Source organism: Coturnix japonica, chromosome Z (assembly GCF_001577835.2).
Source record: "Coturnix japonica isolate 7356 chromosome Z, Coturnix japonica 2.1, whole genome shotgun sequence".
Classification (NCBI taxonomy): domain Eukaryota; kingdom Metazoa; phylum Chordata; class Aves; order Galliformes; family Phasianidae; genus Coturnix; species Coturnix japonica.
Genome location: NC_029547.1, coordinates 51123631 through 51147057, shown reverse-complemented (window position 1 = coordinate 51147057; position 23427 = coordinate 51123631). Strand labels below are relative to the sequence as shown.

The 23427-nt window shown below is 37.5% G+C and overlaps 2 protein-coding genes across 5 annotated transcripts in view; one reads left to right on the top strand and one right to left on the bottom strand.

The window, feature by feature from the left end:
* The window catches only part of TTC37 (tetratricopeptide repeat domain 37), a 45302-nt gene extending 34375 nt beyond the window's left edge, over window positions 1-10927 (bottom strand). Inside the window, exons 1-12 of one of the 4 annotated variants that reach the window (XM_015849654.2) lie at window positions 10661-10927; window positions 10223-10328; window positions 9524-9621; window positions 8904-9047; window positions 8355-8446; window positions 7695-7770; window positions 5503-5643; window positions 3950-4048; window positions 3732-3840; window positions 2942-3082; window positions 2290-2391; window positions 115-248 (exon numbers count right to left, since the gene is read on the bottom strand). In XM_015849654.2, coding sequence (XP_015705140.1) covers window positions 115-248; window positions 2290-2391; window positions 2942-3082; window positions 3732-3840; window positions 3950-4048; window positions 5503-5643; window positions 7695-7770; window positions 8355-8446; window positions 8904-9047; window positions 9524-9613 — 1128 coding nt within the window. In that variant the 5' untranslated portion in view covers window positions 9614-9621; window positions 10223-10328; window positions 10661-10927. The remainder of the gene's footprint in view (window positions 1-114; window positions 249-2289; window positions 2392-2941; window positions 3083-3731; window positions 3841-3949; window positions 4049-5502; window positions 5644-7694; window positions 7771-8354; window positions 8447-8903; window positions 9048-9523; window positions 9622-10222; window positions 10329-10660) is intronic. The other 3 variants (XM_015849655.2, XM_015849652.2, XM_015849653.2) reach the window with 3 other exon arrangements.
* An 87-nt stretch (window positions 10928-11014) lies between these two features.
* ARSK (arylsulfatase family member K) lies at window positions 11015-22142 on the top strand. Its single transcript, XM_015849657.2, has 8 exons — window positions 11015-11161; window positions 11891-12020; window positions 13699-13858; window positions 14981-15263; window positions 16213-16384; window positions 17722-17946; window positions 20790-21014; window positions 21097-22142. The coding sequence occupies exons 1-8, from the start codon at window positions 11015-11017 to the stop codon at window positions 21372-21374; spliced, it is 1620 nt and encodes a 539-aa protein (XP_015705143.1). The 3' UTR covers window positions 21375-22142.
* Window positions 22143-23427: the final 1285 nt, after the last annotated feature.

Sequence of the window (23427 nt, the reverse complement as noted above, 5' to 3'; positions counted from 1 at the left end):
GTATAGACCAAATAAAATGTAAAAAGGAGATGAGGAAAATACACAGCTGGAATTTTTGGGGCAGAGAGATGAGAGTGATTTTTTCCTTAAATGGCACTTGACCAATGAAAATACCTGCTCGAGTGCATTAATGGCTTCTTCTGCAGCTCCAGCATCAGCTATTTTGATCAAAGCCTCTGCTTTCAACTGAAGGATAAGGTTCTTCCGTTGCAAACTAGGACCCTCAGCGGTTTCAAGATTCTTGAGAGCTGTTGACAAGACAAGGATTTCATCAAACAAAAATAGGAAAGTAAGTAATAAAGCAAATGTATAAACTCTTCTCTGTCATCTAGAAGAAACTATAAAAACTAACAATGGAAGTTCAAAAGTTCAGTGAATTTTAGAAAGGCCCATCAGAAGCAGTAAAAGAAGCAGAATGTTTTCACGATGCCAACCTCTTGGACAGAATGTTGTTTTCCTGATCCATGCTCTGAAGAAGAAACGATGACTTTTCACTAACCAAGCTGTTCTGCACTCCAGTGTTTAGAGGGAAAAAATATTCTTATTAAAAGATTTAACTCTGCACCTGTGCAAAAGTTAACTCTGTACTGTTGTATGCATTATCCAGTAATCTGTATAACCACACCTCCAAGAATCTCTGTTGCATGTCAGCATTCTCAAGATAAGTACTTTCTCAGTTGTTAACTCTGATTCTATGTGTGACAAATTTCTGTCTGATCTGATAAAGCCAGCCTAGCACTGTGTCCTGCACCTAGCTGCTGATGTCTAAGAAAAGCGTAAGAGGAGGACAAGGATACAGCAGTACTTTCCCAGAATTCCTTCCCACTTTAGACACCCTTTGAACTCCAGGAAACTTTCTGCAGCAGTACACAAAACCCACAAAACCCCAACTTTCACTTTGAATTAACTAATAAAGCCTCCTTTGATTGTAACAAGTTTGCCAGCCTTTTGTTTCATTTCGTATCAACTAGACCTTGCACAGAAGAAAATACTTGATCTTTATTTTCCACATTGTTCCTAACTTCACAGATTTCAAAACCATCTTTACTTTCAGAGAGTGGGCAGATACCAAAACTGCACATAGAATTCATCATGCTGCTCTAGTTCTTATATAACTGCATGCTAGTGCTCTGTTTCACTAACCACTCCCCTCAATGACATTTGTGGTATTGAATCTCTCTGTAAAGAATAGGAGGGCAGACACAGTCTTACTTTTTCTATACAAAATGAAGATTTATCTGCTCGAGTAGGGCAGCTTCTTGAGAACATCTCTTTCCAAAACTGAGTGATTTAGCATTTATGAATTTTGAATTTTATCAGTTATTTTAATACCTAGTTAGCTACTCTGGTAATCTCAGAGTTGGTTTTTTTTTATCTGATCTGAAGAACAGCAAACTTTGTAACCTTACTACTTAAAAATCAGAATGGACTAGCACACAGGATAATCAAAAGAGGTCCCAGTGAAAATGTCAGGAATACTTCCCTCCAACATGAAAACTTGGTAAGATCTCTTACAAGACTCTGCCTCATGCATATGCTGGTAGCTCCTTCAAAAAGTTCCAAAAAACAACTTCACTTTATAGGAGCAATGCTGCCTGTTTCCCAGAACCATTTATCTACATTGATTCCCTACCTCTCTTCTTTCAGTTTTTAACTAACTTGATCATTAAACATACCAGACCTACCTGTGGTTTCTCAAATCTAGCTTAGATCACTCTTTGTATGATAGGGCAATACTAATACCAAACACCTGTACACATTTGGAAGCTAAGACAGTTTAAGCAGGTGATTAGACAACTCTTAGTACGTCAGTAATTTCATTTTTATATTCCCTGGTAAATTCCTACATCAAGATCTCATAGTTCCTTAAACAGCCATTTTTACTTTAATATTTCACAGCAACTTCCATAATGTTATAATCACAGACAAATTCTTTGATGACTCCTCATCATGAAGTACACATCTCCCTGAGCTTTTCCAACCAAAATCAGATGGGAAAAGAATCACCCACATTTCATCCTTTCTGCAATATCTCTCCTGGACTCCTCTGACCTACTGTGTTCTTTTTTCATATTTCCTCTGCACAACTTTATGGCCCTTTTTCATTCTCCCCAGCAGCAACTACTCCACCATTTGAAGAGAAGCAAGGTAACACCAGTACAAGCATAGAGCAAAATGCACAGGACAATAGCTACTCCTAACTCAGGCCTCCCATGTAAAGGCCACATTGACTGGATTGTGTAAAGAACTGTATCCCTGTAGATGCTCCTTCAGTTAACAGGCAGTTACCTTGATTGCAGGACAGGACAGCATCCCTGTGTTTGTGAACTTTCATCTGTGCCTCTGCCAAGTAATGCCATGCTCCTGGACACTGGCTAACCTTCTGCAAACCTAGTAAAAGAGGATAAAGGCATTGAGAAAAAGTTGCTTAGCACTGCAAAGATTCTACAGCTGGCAAATGCTGTTTTGCCCTATAATGCCATCAAAAACGCTATAATTAAATGATCATATGAGATGGCTAATTTTTCCCTTGAGTATTTGCTTTGAGTATCTAAGAGTCAGAGGCCTCCAAACTGTGAGGCAAAGACTAGTAAGGTTGTCAGTGTCTGTTAGGCTCTAATTGTTATTGGTATGTTTACCAATTCATCCAAGCAAAGTCCAAGAACAGTCATACTAAAAATTTATAATGTACCATACAAAAAGTACTACAGTGCTGACTACAATAGAAATGATTGTCTTCAGAGATGTTATACTTAAATATGTATTTAGAAAATACATCTCAGCCTTCTATCAGACAAAATGTTCAGTTCAGTTTTCTTTCTTTTCGTCTTCTTGCTTTTGCACAAAAGCAAAGTAATACTCTTTATATAATAAAAGTGAAAGAATGTTCACTGTAAACTAGCTGCTGCTCATGTACCCATATCTCATACTACACATTTACCTTCAGTAAGACTCTTAATAGCCTCCTTATATTTCTTTTCTTGGAGGCATTTGATACCAAAACCAATGATGCCTGGACCACTACTTGAGTCCATCTCCAGAAGCTTAGAAAAATACTGCAAGGCCTCTTCTGACAAAGTACCTAGTTCAGAAAAAGAAACATTTTCTTGAGCTTTAGATTTAAAAATGAAACAACCTATTTAAAATTACCTACATAAACATACATATATTTATATGACATCCCTTTAGTTCAAAGCAGTGAGTTTATTAACTTTTTTCTTTTTTTTTTTTTTTTTCCAGAGGAAAAAATCTACAATATTTATAAGATCTAAAAGGAAATTGTAAAACAGGAAGGTACTGGTCAGTAGGCTGCTGCTGCTCAGGGACTGGCTAGGCAGTGGTGGACTGGAGGTAAACAACTGTGCTGTGCAGCACTTGTTTAGTGTATGTCTTTAAAATATTTTCTGTCTCTTTTATGTTCTATTAAGCTTTCTTCAATTAAACACGTGCATTTATTTTTTTTGTTCCCCTTTCATCTCATTTGCAGGGCAATGAGCAAATGGCTGTAGAGTGCTGAGCTGCATGCCATGTTAAATTACAAAAGCATACAACTGAAGACTTTTCATTTACAGATGGGTAAAACATAACATGGAAATAAGGTGTGCCTGTATTTATGTGTGAAAGGTTGTTAAAAAAAACTTGTTTAAAAACTTGTTAAAAAATTGTCACAAAATTAACCACAAAAAGAAATATTTTCAGACTTGCAAAATACGTACAACCATCCTTCTCACCTGACTGAATGAAGTACAAGCAAAGTACTTCTAGAGGATAACTCACAGTTGGATATAAAGCCACCATATCATCACAAGCTTTTTCCAATCTAGCTGCTTCATGAGGAAACTTGAAAGAAAAAAAAGCAACAACAATAACAAAATAGTTACTTCTATGAATTATCAGACGGTGGATGCCACATGTAGTCACTGAAGAAGACAGATAAACATAACCTTACTTTCGACAAGCACTGAATAAAGTCTTTGTAAAGATTTTGATGGTTTTCACTTGGAACAGTGTCGGCAGATTTCAGTGCCTCTTCATATGCATTCAAAAGCTGAAATGAGAAAGAATTAAGAATTCAACGACTCCGAGAAAGTGTTGTCAGATCTAAACATTTCCTGGATCATACCCATTAAGCTTTTTTTACTAGTACTACAAAATAAGAAAAAAGAAAGCAAGTCCCTTATCCCAAAGTAATACTCATGAAGGATTCAACACTAATTCTGTAGAGCAAGATGAAGTAATATATGTTGCTTAACATACAATCAAAGACAACAAAACCTCTGGGAACAGACTCTTCCTAGTATGCAGTCCCAGTGCAGAGAGGACTTGGTACAACAAAACCCAGGTTACTAGCTGTTAGCTGCCTCTCCCACTCCCTCCCAGCTCTCAAAAAAAGTCTAGTCTTTTATATTTCTACTCTGTATACATACATAAATAAATGTATATAAGCACATAATGGTACTTATCTATGGGAATATATGGGAAACAATAGGCACAACTAATTGCCAGCAACCAAAGAAGCATGCTTCTGGAAACATTGCCCACAGCTTCTCCTCCAGTAAAGTAAATTGTAGATTTGCAGATGAAATCTCATGCCTGGTTTTTGTGTAACCTAGCTCTATTTCACCTTTCCACAATCCATCTCAAAAGACAGCATGCACTGTCTGCAGCACCTCATTTTGTGATGACAGCTTTTAGCACTTAGAGCATTTGCCTTCTGAAAAGGTATGTGCAGATTCAGTTTCCTTTTGTCTGGAAGTATTTCAGCATACACTTGCTGTCTTTCACAAACACTGCTATCAACCAAACTGGGGAAGAGCAAGTTCTATCCTTCTTTTTGAAAGAAGTTCATTTTGCAAGAACAGATAAATCAGACAAAACAAAGTTAGCTCTGGCAATACAGCACACAGACTCAGTATAGGTCAGGATCCTACTGTTTGGTCCAATTTGCTTCAACATTTTCCTAAAAAGTAATGGTTAAAAATCTGAAGGAAAAAGCAACATTTGTGTTCACATTTTCCTGTACAAGATAAGCACTGGGTATGAAAATATGGACAGACAGCAAAAAACCTCTTCCACCAAGGAAGCAGAAGGAAAGGAGTTCCTTGTTTTGGAGAATGCCTATATTCTAGATGCTGTCAGAACTTACAAATTTGCCAGAAGCTGTTCTGTTCAGATATGTTGATGCAAGGATTCTTCTTGTAGGGGCATAATAATGCATTATGACATTACAGTGCAAACCTAGGCTCCCACAAAACTGAGGATTAATTTAATGAGGAAGTTTCAGGAAAACAGTTAGGATCTGGATGTCCTGTTCCACCATTTTGGGTGGCTGCAACTTCACTGTTTCTGACAGATGGTGAGATCACCTACCTTTTCACGAAAAGCTTACTATCATTCAGTGTCCGTGAGAAACAGTAACAATTTTTGTTTTCTAAGGCATCCTCTGAAATCTATCAGCACTGTGCACAGAAGTGTAAGATGAAGGGGGTTGAGAAACTTTACCAGTTGTGCAGTCTTATTATCCTGGTACTGCGCATTGTCTCCCAGTAACTGGATCATCCTCTTCCAAAGCTGATGAAGTTCTGCCTTTTCTGCACCTCCTTCCTTTTTTAATTCTATTTGTTTCTGCCATATTTCTGCTGCCTGTCAATAGGAAACAAATGAACAACATTGTAACTCTTAATTGGACACCTGATACTGTCAACTCTAAGTAATATACTTCAATTCTCTCTGAAGAAAGCCCAAACAGAATGCTGTTGCAGAAGATACCATTATATTACTAGATTACTTCTATTACTACCCTCACTAATATTCACATAATACTCCATTGCAAAAAAACACATGTATTGTTCCTTGAAAAATTTAAGTTTTTCAGTGCAGCCAGCCTAAGCCATGATAGATCTAAGCCATGCATGGAAAAGAATTAAAGCAATTCTGACTTGCTTTTGTTATAAAGAAAGCCCGGTGCCAGACAGACTAAGAAATTAAGGAGTAAGTGGAGAAAAATTAGCTTTCAGTATTAGACAAAGAGGGAGTTACAGACACAGTGTAAAAGGTGACATGAATGCCAGACTATTGCACACAGAAGGAACAGTGGCAAAAAACAACCCACATTAAGTAAGATTTATGTTAAGAAAAAATTGCAGGTGTTGGCAAAGTCCTTCCCATATTATCTACTTATCACACTGAAAAGAAGCATGCTGTGAACAGGATCAGGTATGAGCAATAAAAGTAGATCCTGACTAGGAGCAAGACAGAAGCATACTTCCTACCATACTAGGGTAGACAGTGGTGATATAGAAAGTGATTACCTAGAGATCCCTGACTTCTGATAAGAGCAGTAACAGCTTCCAAAACATTACCTTCAGACCTGCCTAGCTTCCAGGGTAAGTAAGAATGGCAATATTAAGAGTACGAATTTTGACTGGTCCCTGGAGGAAACCAGCAGTAAAAATGGACTTAAACAGTCCTCCTATCACCCCTCATAGATAAATTGAAAGCCTTATCAGAACTATGACATTACAAAAAGGACACATTCTGAAATTCCAGTGTGCAGGACTGAGGTGTAATACAATAGAATAGAATCATAGAATCACCAAGATTGGAAAAGACCCACAAGATCACCCAGCCCAACCACTCACTGATCACCAACAGTTCATACTAAACCACATCCCTCAACACAAGATCCAAACACTCCTTGAATGCCTCCAGGGTCTGTGACTCCACCACCTCCCCAGGCAGACCATTCCAGTGCCTGACCACTCCTTCAGAGAAGAAGGACTCTTTCACCTAATTTGTGGCTTTCTGTTCTAAATGGAACAAGTCTGCCTTTTTATTTTACATGTAGCAATTGATTTACATACAGAAACTGCTATGCAAAGAAAGTTTGAAGTTAATGAATAGTCCTGAACTTGACAATAAGAAGTAAAATCTTTCATTTCTTATTTGGAGGAAAATGGGGAAGATGGTACAGTATAAAACAACACACTACCTCTATGACAGCAAACTCTTCAAAAAGTAAAGGAAAAGTGAAAAGCATAACTGCAAGAAGTATTCAGTGGTATCACTACAGAGGCTGGAGGCAAAGCTACTGTTGAACTGTAAAGGCATTAAACAGCTCCACCTCCTGGTAATCTGACAAAATTATTATTTCTGCAGCAATCATGCAGACAAAGACTTTAATATTTTTCTGCCAGGTGGGCATTACCTTGTAATGCCCCAGAGCAGCTTAGCATGCTCTTACGTTTGTGCACAAGAATGGCACCTAGGCCTGTGGCATATATATAAATTCCACCTCACCCTCTGGTATGAAGGAGCAAACTAGGAGAGTACAATCCCAGAGACAAGATACACAATTTTGTTGAACTGGCCAAGACAGGCAAAAGTCTCTGAGATACCAGGAGCAAATATGCTTTTGGGATCACAATGGACTTCTAGAAATAAAACAGAAAAATGAGGTTGCATCCTTTCAGTCTACGCACCAATATCTTTTTACAAGTTTTGTCAGTTTAAGAGGTTCCATTCAAGTCTGTCATGCAGAGGAAAAACAAAGAATAACATGGTCAAAAATCAGTTCTTCCTAGTTGTGGTCCAAGAAGAGATCTTCAGTAGCCTGAAGATTCCTTGATTGTGAATACTTGGTTCTAACAAAAAATTCCCTTCCAATCAAAAGAGGAATTACATTAGCCACCTACCTCTAAGTATTTTTTTCCTTGGTGATATAGTTCCACCAGCTTGTTACATACATCACACCATTTCTGCTTGTCTCCACTAGAAAGACGAAAATAAAAAGCTGAGCATTCCATTAAACAGTGATACAACTTTCCAATTCTGTCAAATAAGTTTTTTGTAACTTCACAGTTGCCAAACAAATATTTAGTACAAATACTACAAATTGCCTTTAAACTTTTACTCATTGTCGCTTTGGATAAACAATTACTTTAAGGACTGAGCTTTTCTTTTTGAACTATCTTCTACATTAGAAAACAAATGAAATGCTCCAGTGAGCTACAGTGACAGTTGTATGACCTCTGTTTAGAACTGTATCTATAGGAGCAGGGTATCATTGGCTGAGATCTTAAAGGAGTGAAGTTAAGCCTACTCATTAATGCAGGCTTGGTATTGTCCCTGCAATGTTCTTTAAAGCAGTGAGCTTAAACAGAAGACAAAAGATAACATAATTTTCAAAACTGCAACTTAGCTGCAAATAGTACAAAAGTTTCTTCCCTGTCAAAAGGTATAGAAACAATAACCTTGTATGGATACAGGAAAACTAAGTACCAAGCACTTTATCCAATGGTAACTTTACTGAATAAGAGACCTTAGACTGAATTATGATACTCAATACCCTTTACCTTTCATAGAGTTCCAAGAGCTTTTGGTATACATCTCCTAAGTCTCCTTTGACATCAGTTTGGTTGGATTTCTCATACAAATTTGCTAATCCCTGTTAAAAAATAATATTAATTACAGATAACAACATCTGATGTCTGCAATTATGAGTTAAATTTACACTGCAAATTCTGCTGAAGAGAAGTATGTATTTCAATATACCTTGAAATCAGGCACCAGCACGTAAACTTTAAAAAGCTATTTATACTGAAGATGCAAAGCTTCACAACAATAGACTATATTGGATGCTGGCATGTGAGAGATTGATGTATCACGCTGACTAATGCTCCATCATCTAAATATGTTATAGCCATACACTACTAGAAGTTGTTGTGTATGCACCATCCAACACACTGCTATTTTAAGCATAGAATGTTATTTTTTAAACAGCAAAAACAAACAGCAACACTTTTCATGAGAATAAAATAAAATAAAATAAAATAAAATAAAATAAAATAAAATAAAATAAAATAAAATAAAATAAAATAAGGTGCATTTGGACATACACTTACTTGCCATGCCAGTAACTGGTTTGGTTCAAGTTCAATAGCCTTCTTATATGCTCCTTTGGCTTGATCAGGTTGCTCTAACTCAGCAGCTGCCAGGCCAATAAATACCCAAGCATTATAGTTATTTTTTTCTTGCTTCAAAACAGCCTAGAAATAGACAGTTTTTTTTAAGTGAAACTGATAAATGAGATGCATCTTACTGATTCATGCATTGACTTCTCTCTCATAAAATTTGGTTAATTCTTCTTCATAGTTGATAACAGAAACTAGCTTGTTTTTTGGAAAAGGTTAAGATTAACAACTTCAGTTTTTTATGCCACAAAAGCTTTCATATCCGAACCATTCTGCATGTGAATGTAGCTGAAGCTTAGCAATTAAGGCTTTCCTGACAAGGTGTAGATTATAAATGAATTTTGATCATCACTATTACAGACTTAATGTTCTCATATCCATATGTAAGCAAATGCTAAAGCAAAAGGAAATAGAAATTTACTTGTGTAATCAATCTCAACTCTTACATCAATGAGATGCATCACTCAGCATAACTATACAGTTCTAGGCGTATGGGAACAACAAACACAAGAAGCGCAAAAATTACTAATTTCCAATGAAATAATAATAACCTTGCAGTGCTTTAGGGCTTCCTTATACTCTTTATTTCTTATGGCTTCTCTAGCACTCTTCAATGCTGCCTTCACCTCCTTATTCGACATTGTTGCTGCTAAGTAAAAACAACATGTGATTAGTTATCAGAGAAACATAATGAAATCAAAACATTGCTTATGCCCTGCCATAATATCATAAAGAAAGCATTTCAAACACAGAACTATATTTCAACATGCCAAAATGCATATTGAAGGATCAATTCCCTAGTAAAAACAGAAAAAAACAACTCGGTTAAAATTAATTATTTATGCTTAGCTCCTAGGCAGGATTATGCCACTATTCCAAAGAGTTAAATGATACAAAGTATTCACCTTAAATCTTAACTCAAATTTCATTCTGTGATAATTTTAAATTGGATAAGAGGTGTTATATGACAGTTTCCTTAGCTAGACTGCTGGAATGTCAGCACAAGGGTGGTGAGACAGGCTGCCCAAAGAAACTGTGGAGATACCATTCCTGGAGGTTTTCAAGACCAAGTTGGATATGGTTCTCCATCAGGAGGGTGGCAGCCACTAGAACTGGAACTAGATGGTGTTTCCAACCCAAATAATTACGTGATTCATTGTACAAAGGACAGATCACGCAGTTTCTCTTAAGCAGTGAGTACTGAACATGCTTCCAAGGGGCTCCTAAGAAGCTGATATTTTCCTGCTCACCATCTGTAGCAGGATGATGCTCAGCACATCACCAACACTCATGCAGGACCTGCAGTGCTCTTACTCCTTCTCACACCATTAGGTCAGGCCCTGCTTCCGACTGCAGCTGCAAAGAGAATGAAGCAGCTTTAAAGGTCAAGGAAGCACTCCTTGTTAAGCCTGCCAGAATTATATACTAGTTGGATTCATGTTTCATACCTAACCCACAACAAACTTCAAAAACATCATAAAACTGGCCAAATGGGATGCAATGGAGAAACAACGATGTCAGCAAGGCACTGAAAAAGGCTGAAAAGATGGAAAAGCAGCTTTTAGATGCCAAAGAGCAAAAGATGGGACTATGGGCCTGTAAACATACTAATAATGTGAGGACTAAGGAAGATGGCTGATGTACGACTCCCTCGGGGTGACAAAATAAAGCAAACCTGTCACACTCACATCACTCAGCAGCTCCTGGAGAGAAAGACAGCTTCCTGAGAAGGGCCGGGCTCCTCACTCATCGCAACCATAAAAACACCGGGAGTGTTCAAGCTTGAGCTCCGCGTCCTCCTGCAGAGAGCCGAGAAACCACGTAACCACACTCGACGTCTCCGAGGCTGCCTCGCTCCCTCACCCGGAGACACAACAGCTGTGAAGGGACACGCTCCGCAGCTCACCGCGCCTCACCTCACAGCCCTGCATCCGCCGGTAGCACGTCATGGAGCGGACACGTCCCGCCCACCGCCCGGCCCGCTGTGTGCTGGGAGCTGTAGTTGTGCCGCTCTCCGCCCCGGAGCGGCTGCGTGCGGGGCGATGCGTTGTGCCGGGCCGATGCTGTTGCTGCGGGGGCTGCTCCTCATGGCTGCCGCTCACAGCGCAGTGCTGAGGCCTCCAAGGCATCCCTCCAGGTCAAGGCATCCCTCCAGGCCCAACGTGGTGCTGGTGACCTGCGACTCCTTCGTGAGTAGCCGCGGCTCTGCGGGGTGTTTTAGGTTTACTAACCTAAAGGCTATGAGGCCTCCCCTCAGCTCCTCTGCGCTTCTCTTTTTCACAGTTGCACGTTGCTTGTTATTCGTGGGATAATTCCCCCGAGCTGTTTGTAAAATATGATATCCATCTTCAGAACCCTTCTTAAAACGCTTGTTTTGAAGTTAGTTTTTTTTCTAGTTGCTTGCTGAAGCTGCCAGCAGATCTGAAGCAGGCCTCTGTATGTTGGTGTTCTTATGGACTGATAGAATCATTAAGGTTGGAAAAGGCCACTAAGATTATCCAGTCCAACCATCAACCCACTGGATTCTAAACTGTATCACTTAATACCACATCTACACATTTCATGCAAGCTTTCACCACCTCCCTAGGCAGACTATTACAGTGCCTCACCACTCATTCCAAGGATACATTTTCCCTAATATCCACCCTGAACCCATGGTGCAACTTAAGGCCTTTCCTTCTTATCCTATCAATAGTTACCTGGCAGAAAAGGTTGACCCCCACCTTGCTATGGTCTCCTTTAGGTAGCTGTGGATATACTGATGTCTTTTGTGTTACTTCCTTTTTCCTTCTCTTGACTATTTATATTACAGTCAGCTGCGTTTGAGTAACACAGTGTCAAGTAAATAAATTATAAATTACTGCAAGCAGTAATCTGAGACAGTGATTCTTGTATGCTGTTATTCTATTTGACTGCAGGATGGACGTTTGACATTTTATCCAGGAAATCAGACTGTGGATTTGCCTTTCGTAAATTTTATGAAAAGACATGGCTCTGTCTTTCTCAATGCCTATACCAACTCTCCAATTTGTTGTCCTTCTCGAGCAGGTAGGACCAGGAGAAACATAATATAAACGCAAATGATTAATGCCTATGTCAATTTAAATGTACAGTAATTTCAAAGCCTTGAGAGTAGGGGAGCATTGCTGTGGTTTTCGCAGACAGACCAATTAATTTTTTTTTTGTAGTACCTGAAATTTGCAGTGTTTTGATATTTGATCCTTTTTTTTTTTTTTTTTCTGTTTGTTGTGAAGTTTACATTTATTCCTATTGCCATTAAATACATTGCATATCATTTAGAGTCTTTAGTTACATATTTAAGTATTCTTTACTTGCTACAATCAGTGTTCCATATGCAACTTACCATTTGCAGAATTTAGAAGTTGAAAAGTCAGAAGTAAACCATATTCTTAAATCAAAGGTTTCATCTCAAAGTGTTTCTAGCCTTCTCAGTTGTCACAAAGACCCTCCAGAAATGGTGCAAATGAAATATCATCTACAGCTCTGTTAGAGCTGTATATTGGAGGAAGCATCCTGGCATGACTGCAGCAGGCACAGGCTGCCAAGTTTACTGCTGTATTCTGTTTCTTGAGAACCTAGCTACTCCTTCTATTTCTCAGAATCAGGTTGTAATTGAATTGGGATTACATAAGCATGCTCTCAATCCTGCTTTCTTATTTTTGACTGTTGATTGCTGAGAACAATGTTCTCCTGTTAATTTATTTAATTTTAAGAAATGTTCTGGAGATAGCGGCAAGTGCTCACAGTAAGAGGCTGCGCCACGAATCCAACAGGTCATCAATTTTGTTTGGCACTTCAGATTGTCCATCAGCATTATCAGGGATGTTGGTTGCTCATCACAAGTGCAGTTCCGAACCAGAGGGCACTTGTTTAACCAGTAGCTTGGAGACCTGCAAAGAACTGAGGATGCACCTGCGATGGAGGAGTCAGAAACTGTACTTGGAGGAAAGGAACAAACTGAGTGTAATCTTAGGCGGTGGGTGGGGAGAGTGTGGGTGTTGCTTTGATGTGGTGTTATTGGGTTTTAGTGTTAGTGAATTATCCATTGCTTAGTAGAGCTTCATTTTGCCTTAGGGTTGACTTTTGTCCCTAAATTGTCATAGGGAAGAGCAAATGATTCTTGTCAGGCTGCAAAGAAACAGGACAACTAGCTAATAAAAACTTATATTTTAGTTCCTTTCCAGACTTACCTTGGTCTCATTTCTTTTTGTCCCCTCTTTCAGAATCCAGCTGTGTTTCTACAGCTGGTTGTGAAGCAGATTACATGAAAAGGATAAAACTGAGGGCCTGTGGTATTTATAAATATAGCATACTGTAATTCACAAATGTACCTAATGTTAACACTAAAATCTAATTGAATTGAGGGGAGGTAATGCTTTGGAGTGCACATTCATGTTTCAACATTTTCTACACTACTGTGACATTTTATTTTTTCAATACATAAGAATATTTCATGATGTACAAAAATAAGTAAATTTATAGTGCATTGCAAGATGGGACCTTTCTGTCATTCTGGGGGTTATTTTTAGATGTTCATATTGATGATGAAAATAAGATTCAGAAGAGTAATATTTTATATTCTCACTCAACTGGGTCACAATTGGACTTTTTTTTAACTACTGAAATAATAAGATCCTTTCTCAACTTAGTTTTAGTTAGGAAGCATCCTTAATCTTCACAGACCATGTCTCATTTTATTTTTCAGCAATGTGGAGTGGTCTTTTCACTCACTTAACAGAATCATGGAATAACTTCAAAGGTCTGGATCCAGATTATGTTACATGGATGGATCTCATGCAGAAGCATGGCTACTACACGCAGAAGTATGGGAAACTGGATTATACTTCTGGACATCATTCGGTGAGGTAATCAGACAGATGTTTGTTCTGTAACATAGACAAGTTAGGCAAGTAGTCTGGCAAGCCTTTCTGACTGCGAACAGTTTGCTGGTAAAGGAGGTATGATCCCTCTTCATTCTCACTGAAAGTATCAGAAATCAGAATTTACTTCTGAAATTTTAAAATAGAATCTTAGAATCACCAAGTTTGGAAAAGACCTAAAAGATCATCCAGTCCGACTGTTCACCTGTTACCAATATCTCCCACTACACCTTGTCCCTCCACACAACATCCAATCGTTCCTTGAACAATAATTTAACAAAACAGATAACCTGTTAAGCCCTTGCACTTTGATTCTACTTTCAGGGTCTGAATTTCTCATTGCTCTCTTTTTCACTCCTCTACCAAGTTTTCTGAAGGTTCTTATTTCTAGCTTATCTTATGCCTGAGGGTCATTCTAGTCTTGGTTGTGTAAAAAATCTTCTGCGCTGTTCCAGATAATTGGTCTGAGGGGTTGGGGTTGATATTGTTTGTTTGTTTGCTTGCTTTTTCTGTTTTTGTTTTATTTTTATCCTATCCTCATTTTGATTAGATACCAATCTGGCCTGTATGTTTTTCTCTATCTGTCAGCATTATGGTATTGTCAGCAATTTTACACAGACACTACTCCTCTCCCCACATCTGATTTTACTCTTTAACTCTTTATCAAAAAGGCTTCTCTAAGTAGTTTCATCAGGGTTTTCAACTTGAAAGTGTGTGTGAATCTAAACAAAGGCTTAATTGAAAAATACAGTTACAGATAACACTAAGTAGTTCTTCTGGATATCAGGGATACAGTGGTAAAGTTTCAGTTAGAATAAAAATGGTTAGGTGTTCTTTAAATATCAATGATGAAATAATGAAAGGGAATTATTATGTCTTGAGCACTTCTGTGTTTTTCCTTGGAATTTCAGTGGTGATATTAAAATTACCCTGAACAAAATTAAGACAGGTAGAGATTTTAAGTTGAACGTTTTCTTATAATCCTGTTTTTGGTAGTTGTTGTCATTCAGTCTTGCAAAGAAGCCGGGACATCTGTAGCTCAGATTTCCCAGTGTCATGGAGGAAAGAAATCCTTTGAGTGCATATGTCTTGTGTCTGTATTCTCAGTAACCGTGTGGAAGCCTGGACTAGAGATGTTGAATTCCTGCTCCGGCAAGAAGGAAGACCCATGGTAAATCTTACTGGTGACAGGAAGCATGTGAGAGTGAGGAAAGCTGATTGGCAGGTTACTGACAAAGCAGTGACTTGGATAAAGGAAGTAGCCGTTAACCTCAGCCAACCATTTGCTCTTTACTTGGGGCTAAATTTACCACATCCATATCCATCACCTTACGCAGGAGAAAATTTTGGATCCTCTACATTTTTAACATCTCCATATTGGCTTGAAAAGGTATGTGCAGGTGAAAGTTAAATCCGAATTTGTTCATAACCTTATTATGAAATGTGTTTTATTTCTTGTAATTATTCAGGTCAGATCCAGTTTTGATATTTCAGTATACAGTAAGTAGTACTTGGATAAGATGTTGGACTTTTGATGAAGTAAAATAATTTTGTTTTCCTGTAATGAAAAGATTTGTTATCACTGATGTGGACTCCCATAGCTAGAAACACATATATTTGCTGGTCTGTCAGTAATATATTCAGAGATTTTCTGAAACATTCGAGTCCCTTTTCTCTAACTGTCCATATGTGCAGAACTAGCAGAATATACAGATCTAACTTTGTATGTAATTTATCAGCTCCTTCTTTTGGCTTCAGTGCTTCTTTATTACTAAATGTCTTAATATCTGTAGAAATAAATAAAATGTGTTAGAGAATTGGACTAATGTATTGAAGATTTTTTTTTATCAAGATGCCTTTACTTCTTATCCACTTTTCTGAAGACCTTCCCAGACCAAGTATAAATTTCTGTGTTGGTCTGTAGGAGCACATAACACCTAATCTTTTTGCTGCATGTCATATGTAGTTATCTTACATTTAATGAGATGATGTGCTGATGCTTCTGTAATTACTTTAGAGTACTGGTCTAGAAAATCAGTCCAGTATGTCTCTCACTCTTAAAAAAGGTACAAGGGAAAAGCATGTATTTCTGAGTCCTGCCCTTCATTTGTAGCTGACTTTTATAGCTCTTTTATTACTAGTTGACTCAATATCTTTGGAAGCATGGTAGAAATAGCAGCACCATGTAACAGATAAGCTGCTGATATCTCAAAGACTACAGACTGACAACTGACAAATTGTGCTAAAGTTTTAAATTAAAGCTTTTTTTTTTTTTTTTTTTTTTTTTCCCTTAAATTGTTTAATTTGGTTTGCAGTATTACTTTCCTCTTTATTTTTAGGTAAAATATGAAGCTATTAAAATTCCCACATGGTCTTCACTTTCAGAGATGCATCCAGTAGACTATTATTCATCTTACACCAAGAACTGTACAGGAGAGTTTACGAAGCAAGAAGTGAGAAGCATTAGAGCATTTTATTATGCTATGTGTGCAGAGACAGACGCTATGCTTGGTAAGTAAGGCTTCATAACACAGTGGGTTTTCTTGTTTGGATTTTTATGAAAAAGAAATTTTAAATAAAATGCTGATAGAACCAGTCTTTTGGAATAATAAAACAAAACATACCATTCAGATCTATGTGTAAGTTGCATAGATGTTGCTTAATCAATCTATTCAGTAAGTAACTGGATAGATTTTAAGGGTATTGCCAGGTGAATTCATTCTGAAAATTACTACCATGGCCCATCAATGAAACAGTAGAAGCTAAATAGGTACAGCAAAACTTTGTTGGATGTATGTGCAAAGGGAAATAAATATTCTTTTGTTAAGTGATAACTGCAAAAATAGAAATACAGAGGGAAACAGAACTTTGAGATTGCAAGCACCTTGCCTGGAGATTGATTTCAAGTGTCTGGATTCAATAACAACTACTGATCATGAATTAAGAAGTAAAGTTACCTTTGAAAGCTTCCTTAGTAACTTATGGAAAATGAAGAAGGTGGAAGAGTGAATTAAGCAGATGGATGGAGTTCTTCCTACTTTATGGTAAGATCTGTGTGAACAATTACAATGCAACATGATCATGATTTAGGGCTTTTTTTTTTCTTAATGTGAATAATGGCAATGAAAGAACAAGAGTTTAATTGCCTTCTACTATGAAATCTATGAATAAGCAAGCAAATCTTTTTTTGTTGTTGTTTCAATTTTACAATGATTAAGTAATTTAAAAGACATGGAATTACTGTTTCATATTTTATGAAAGGAAGGAGATCAAGAGGTACTTCAGGCAATAAAGGTGTTGCCCAGCTCAGTAAGTAACTGAGCTGTGCTCTAACTTTGTAATTTATTTTAAGTTTTTAACTAGTCTGTATAAACAAGAATCACCTTAATGTTTGAATGTTAACAATGTGCAATTGTGTTCCTTAATTGCTGATTTCACTGGTCTTCTCCATGTCTCCCTTGCACAAATGTCTGTGTAAGAGGTTCTTGTGGGCACATGCTGGAGAAATACCTACTGATAAGGTGCATACTGTGTAGAGTTACTTCTCTTGCAAAGCCAACTATTAGCTGTGATAGCAAAAAGGCATGTCATCTTGTAGTGCATCTTTGCTCTTTGATGTTCTTGTGGTTGTTCAGTGCCTTCCAAACTGCCGTGAGAGTCAGACTCCTGCAACTTGCATACTGCTGTGTTATGTTCTGGGCTGGATGCTTTGTATTCTGTCTCCTCTGGCAGAGACAGGATTCCCCAAATCTTTGAATAGAATTATTTGGAATTTGCATGCCACTGCGTAGGTGTAGAAGTCTGAAGAGTATTTGTCCTATCTTTTGAAACATTTTTTCTTGTTGTAGGTGAGATTATTTCAGCTCTGCGAGATACTGATCTTCTTAAAAAAACAATAATTATGTTCACTTCGGACCATGGGGAACTTGCTATGGAACACCGTCAGTTCTATAAAATGAGCATGTATGAAGGAAGTTCCCATGTTCCTCTTCTCATTATGGGCCCAGGCATAAGAAAGCAGCAACAAGTATCAGCTGTGGTCTCTCTGGTGGATATATATCCTACTATGCTTGGTGAGTTGAGTCATTTAAAATGATTTTTTTTAAGTTATTAATTATTATTGTATATTTGCAGTGTAGTCAGAATTATGTCTCTGTGAAACAATGTAGTAACAGAACTGATGGATTATGGAGGGAGCACACACGTGTACTTAATGTCGAAAGCAGGGAAAGTGTATAAAAATTAAATAAAGGAACTGATGATTTTCCTTTGTACTGTTACTGTCATTCTCACAATTCTCGCCAAAAAAATGATTTTATATGGGATTATTTTAAAAATTTATTGGGAGATACAAAGTAATCAGACACAGTTTAGATATGAGTAATCCTTTCTAGCCTTCACATTGAACAGTTAGTTTACTATAGAAATTAGAATGTAAATGCATCCAGAAAGGAGATTATACCCCAAAAAATAGCAGTTTCATTATATTGTCAAAGGAATTCCCTTTATAAAGTGTCGACTGGAAGAAACTCAGTATAGACTTTTGTACAGGAAGTGTATAATTTATGTGGGCAAGAATACTAAGGTGTGATAATGCGTATCTGTGCTTATCTTCATGAATATGGAAATATTCTTTATAGGACAAAGAAACAGTTGAAAAGGATTCTCATTAAGTTACTTTGAGGAGTGCATTTTTGAACTGTTACCTGTTCTATCAAAGGTATCAGACAAGATGTGAATCTTTTTGGAACTAAGTGTTAGGCACCATTCCAGGCTTTATCTAGGATATTTTAGGCTACTGATTAGAAATAAATGTTTTTTTCAGAGCACTCAGCAAAGCTCTTTATTTTAAAAGGATCAGATGCAGGCTGCAATTGCCTGAGAGAATGTGGGGCAAAAGATTATACTGTACTTACAGCAGTAGAAGACAGAGAAAATCCTTTTCTATGTTATCTTAGGTGGATTTTTTATAAACAGAACAAATTATACTTATCTGCTTGTCTCTTCTCAAAACTTAGGAAACACTTAACATATAACCCAAGTAGTTTTCTTTTTGCTCTACCAAATTCTGGAACTGATTATGTGTAAAGAAGTCTGTTTCAGATACATTCAGACAAAAGTTGCAGTACCATACTTGAAGACTTCACTTCTTTTTTTGTGCTTTTGCCGCAAGGAACGTAATTATTCAGGTGGTTTGCCATCCTTTTCTCCTGCTCTTTGTCTCTGTTATTTTCCTGTGGAACCCTGTGTTTATTAGTTCTTTCCTTCTGTTCTGGCAGTTTCTTCTTCCTGTAATCAGAATATCAAAAAATCCAGATAATTGATGAACATGAAAGTATGAAGAATCACTTCTATCTTCTGCTGACTCTTCAAGCTGCATGCTGCTGCAGCCTAGTGAGAAATCAGATTTCAAGTCTTTTTCTTCATAATTGTCATCCCTATGCCTTGCGTTGTCTTGAAGCTTTAGTCTCCCTAAAGATTTACTTGGATTTACTTTAGGTGTGCCCTATATCATGTGTGGTACATAGGGTTCATCCCAGCAGACTCTGTGTGATTCAGGTAATTAACCCAGAAGTGCATCAGTTTTTTATTTTTTTTTTAACAGGATGTAGCCTAAACTTTCCACCAGACAACACTAGGTCTGTTGGTTTATATAGGTGTACTTTTGTATGTCCTGTAAAGTAGGAAGAATTGAAAATGCCAGCTGGAACGTTTCTTGCATTTGGCGAATACAGTACTACTGTTAATAGTTACTAGTTTAGGGCGAAGGATGAGAAAGGCTTATACCACTCTTTTGTTTTCTTCAGATTAAGCATTCATTTGTTCAGGTTTTAGCCCCCACGCTGGACGCAGTAGGTTTGTAATGTTACAGTCTTCCTAATGCTTGGTCAGATGCAGACCTGATTCTCTAGAAGAACTATGGGTTACTGACAGGTGTCTGTGTTATAAGAACAGAAGAGAAGAGAGAAGATGGGTGTTGATGAAGGAAAAACTCACCTGTGGGCAATCTATATTGCTGAGTATCACTGTAAGGGAGTATTAGACACAATTGAGCATGGAATAGAATCCTCTGTGAAATGAAATATTGAATTTTGAGTGCTGTATTCAGTAGGGTAATTAAAAATAACATGATAGTCATACTCCTTTTTTTAGGAAATTCTGAGGTAACATGGATGAGATTCTCTGCTGTACTTTCTAGAGTGACTCTAAAAGATGTTTACAACTTCTTAATGCTTCCCAGATCTTTGGAAGCTGGAGATACTTGTGATGTGGTTTTATACCAAGGGCCTATCCAAGCTAGAGGATCTTCCAGTAGGCTATAGAGCATCTGTATTAGGCTACAGAGCCATCTTGTGTATTTTCAATATGTTTTCAATATGTTCAATATCAACACCACCTCTGTTGCTGTCTTTATCTCCAGCCCTACCAAGTACCCCTATTCCTGAGTTTCTCCACCTGTTTTATATATGTGATAACTATAATGACTGCCTTTCACACAGTATTTTTCTAGTCATAGATGAAGAATGCTGGTTAGGAGCTAAGTACCAGTAAGTGTTACACCAGGGAGGTTGAGGGGTATGGAATCTCATAGGGTCGTCAGTCTGAGGTGGCCATGTGGGGAGGGCATAAAAAATAAAAAAGCAGAATCTGTCACTGGAATAGATACACGTTTTAACAAATGTTTTAAAGAGTGACATAGGTAGAGCTGGTACTGCTTCTGGTCAAGATGGTGAGCAACTTAAGTAAGAAAATTTCTTAAAGATATGCTGTTATTTGCATGTTTTTTGGTGTGGTTTCTGTGTTCTAGCAATATCTAGTTTATTGCAGTGTATATTCAGAGACATGTAGCTTTAGATAAGACTTTGTTCATTGTATTAACCTCAGTGCAACTTTGAATATGTGTATCTTTGCTTAGATCTAGCAAGAATTCCTGTCGTGCAGAACCTCAGTGGATATTCTCTTTTACCCCTGCTGCTTGAAGAGGCAGAGGATGAAGTGTCTCACAGAGGCCCTCGGTCCTCGTGGGTGCTGAGTGAGTTCCATGGCTGCAATGTGAATGCTTCCACATACATGCTTCGAACTGATCAATGGAAGTATATCACGTACTCAGATGGCGTCTCAGTGCCTCCACAACTGTTTGGTATGTTATAATTCTTGTGTCCTAACTGAACAATTAATTTATTTACATGCAGACCCTTTATTGCCTTTTTTATTTGTTCCAGACCTTTCTGCTGATCCAGATGAGCTGACAAATATTGCCATAAAATTCCCAGAAACAGTACAATCCTTGGACAAAATACTTCGCTCAATAGTGAACTATCCAAGAGTTTCTTCGTCTGTTCATGACTATAACAAAAGACAGTTTATCGCCTGGAAACAAAGTTTGGGCCAGAATTACTCAAATGTTATTGCCAACCTTAGATGGCATCAGGACTGGTTAAAGGAACCAAAAAAATACGAGAATGCAATTGACAAGTGGCTCAGCCAAAGGGAACCCTAAAATAAGTATATTAATAACATACAAATGTCACAGATTTAATATAACTGAGGAGATGGCAACATTCTGCATTTGCGATTTTCTGTTGTTTTTCAATTGTTAAAATTATTATCTTATGCAAGCTATTTAAAGCAAAGATGCCTGAAGTATTACTGCATTGTGCTAGAAAGCCCAAAGTATTTCATGTTACTGGCTGGTGTAAGAAATCTAGATTTTATATATTAAAATTCTGTAGCGTGTAAGAATGCATAGGAAGAATGGTACGTAAGTTTTAATCACGTCTCTAGGACATGTAGCTGGTTGCCAAAATGCAGAGTATCGATCATTAGAACTTAACAGGAGATTGCAATTTGAAGGACAGGTTAAAGCAAGAATTATGTGTTATGGTGGGATACTTGTTACACTGACATATGCTAGAGCCAACTTTCCACCAAGGCAGACTGTCCATTACAAATACATAGTCATCCACTTTGGAGATGCTGCATGGATTAGAATTTCATTGGAAAGATAGCAACTAGTGGTCTGAACGTTAATTTATTTATTTGATTACTTTATATTTCATCATTCCATTTTCACTCAGCCTTCGTATTTGAAGACAGACCTTCTTATCTCTGGCTTTTGGGTTTGGATCTAGCATGCATCACTCTTCAAAATAAATGCGTAGTACTACTCAGGTGCTCTGGCTACCCAATGGCTACACATTAAATGTGTTTGCAATTAAGATAAATTGGTTCTTTGTTCACTGTTGGAAATAAAAGGGGGAAAAAAAAACACAACAACCCAACAGTGACAAAAATAAATCCCTCAGACAGAACTTGTGATTCAAACTGTTTTCTGAAAAGTAATGTTGAGATTTTGCACAACATTAAGTTGAAAACTGATTGAGTGGATTTCCACTGTACAGTTAAATTCTGCAGGTCAATATACTAATGTACAAAGCTTTGAACATAAAATATACCCAGAGAAGATGGAGCTGTAGCTTGCAAAAGAAAACAAATAAAGCTACTATTTCTCGTTTGCCTGGAGATGTGGCTAACGAAAGAAACACCAAAGCAGTTTTGGAAGAAGGTAAGATTTAACTGGTAAATTGACTTTTCCTAGGTGAAAAATACTTTAAGCAGCACATACAGCTGCTTATTTTTGGATGCTGTTGGTGCTGCTATAGTAGCAATTCAGGATGACGTTATTACTCATGCCTGAGTGTTGCCTGGGATTTTAATAAAGTACTCAGCAATAATGGTAAGCTGGAAAAATATAAACACGAAAAATACGAGTGTTTTCTGATAGAATGCAGGTAGGGTACTTAGCTGTAAACAACTTACCACACTATCTCATAGTCTCATAGTCTCATGCGGGTTGGAAGGGACCTTAGAGATCATCGAGTCCAACCCCCCGGGATTCGAGCCTCTGTGTAGCAGAGCGGCACTTCTACCACTTGCGCCACAGGGGATTCGAACGCAGGGCCTCTGGTGTTGCAAAGTGGCGTCTTTAACCACTGTGCCACTGGAGGCACACAAAATTGTAAAAATTTTATCTTTTTAATTGTGTTCATAGATAATTAAGGATAATCTTATACTGCTTATTGCTTTGGTTTTGTTCCCCCTCTACCCTCCTTTTTCCTTTGTTTGTTATAATCATGGAACAAATTAATAAATTATTAATACATTTATTATTTATTAATAAATAGATAATATAAATAATGACATACAACATCAGAAATAAACAGTAATGCAGGTGTGAGATAGAACAAATTGAGATGAATTGGGGAATGAAAGGGTGATGAAATACTGATGTGGTCAAGCACATTTTTAGATAAGTCAGGACAAGAAGCATTTGGAAATTTAGCAAGTTGGTCTGATTAAGTTCTTTGCATTTACTGTCTTCAAGGACTTAACAATAACAATAAAACCAATAAAACCCAAAACCCAGGAAAAATGAGCAATGTACAGATGTTTCTGTTTTTTCTAACTGTGTGTTCTTAGAGGTCATTGCAGAGGTGAGAATCTACCTTTGTCAGGATGCCTAGCCTGATCCGCAACAAAAATAAAAATAAAAA

Coding starts and splice junctions, on each gene's coding strand:
- ARSK (XM_015849657.2), top strand. CDS start 11,015: ATGCGTTGTGCCGGGCCGATGCTGTTGCTGCGGGGGCTGCTCCTCATG. Junction 11,162..11,890: donor TGGTGACCTGCGACTCCTTC/GTGAGTAGCCGC, acceptor ATTTGACTGCAG/GATGGACGTTTGACATTTTA. Junction 13,859..14,980: donor TCTGGACATCATTCGGTGAG/GTAATCAGACAG, acceptor CTGTATTCTCAG/TAACCGTGTGGAAGCCTGGA.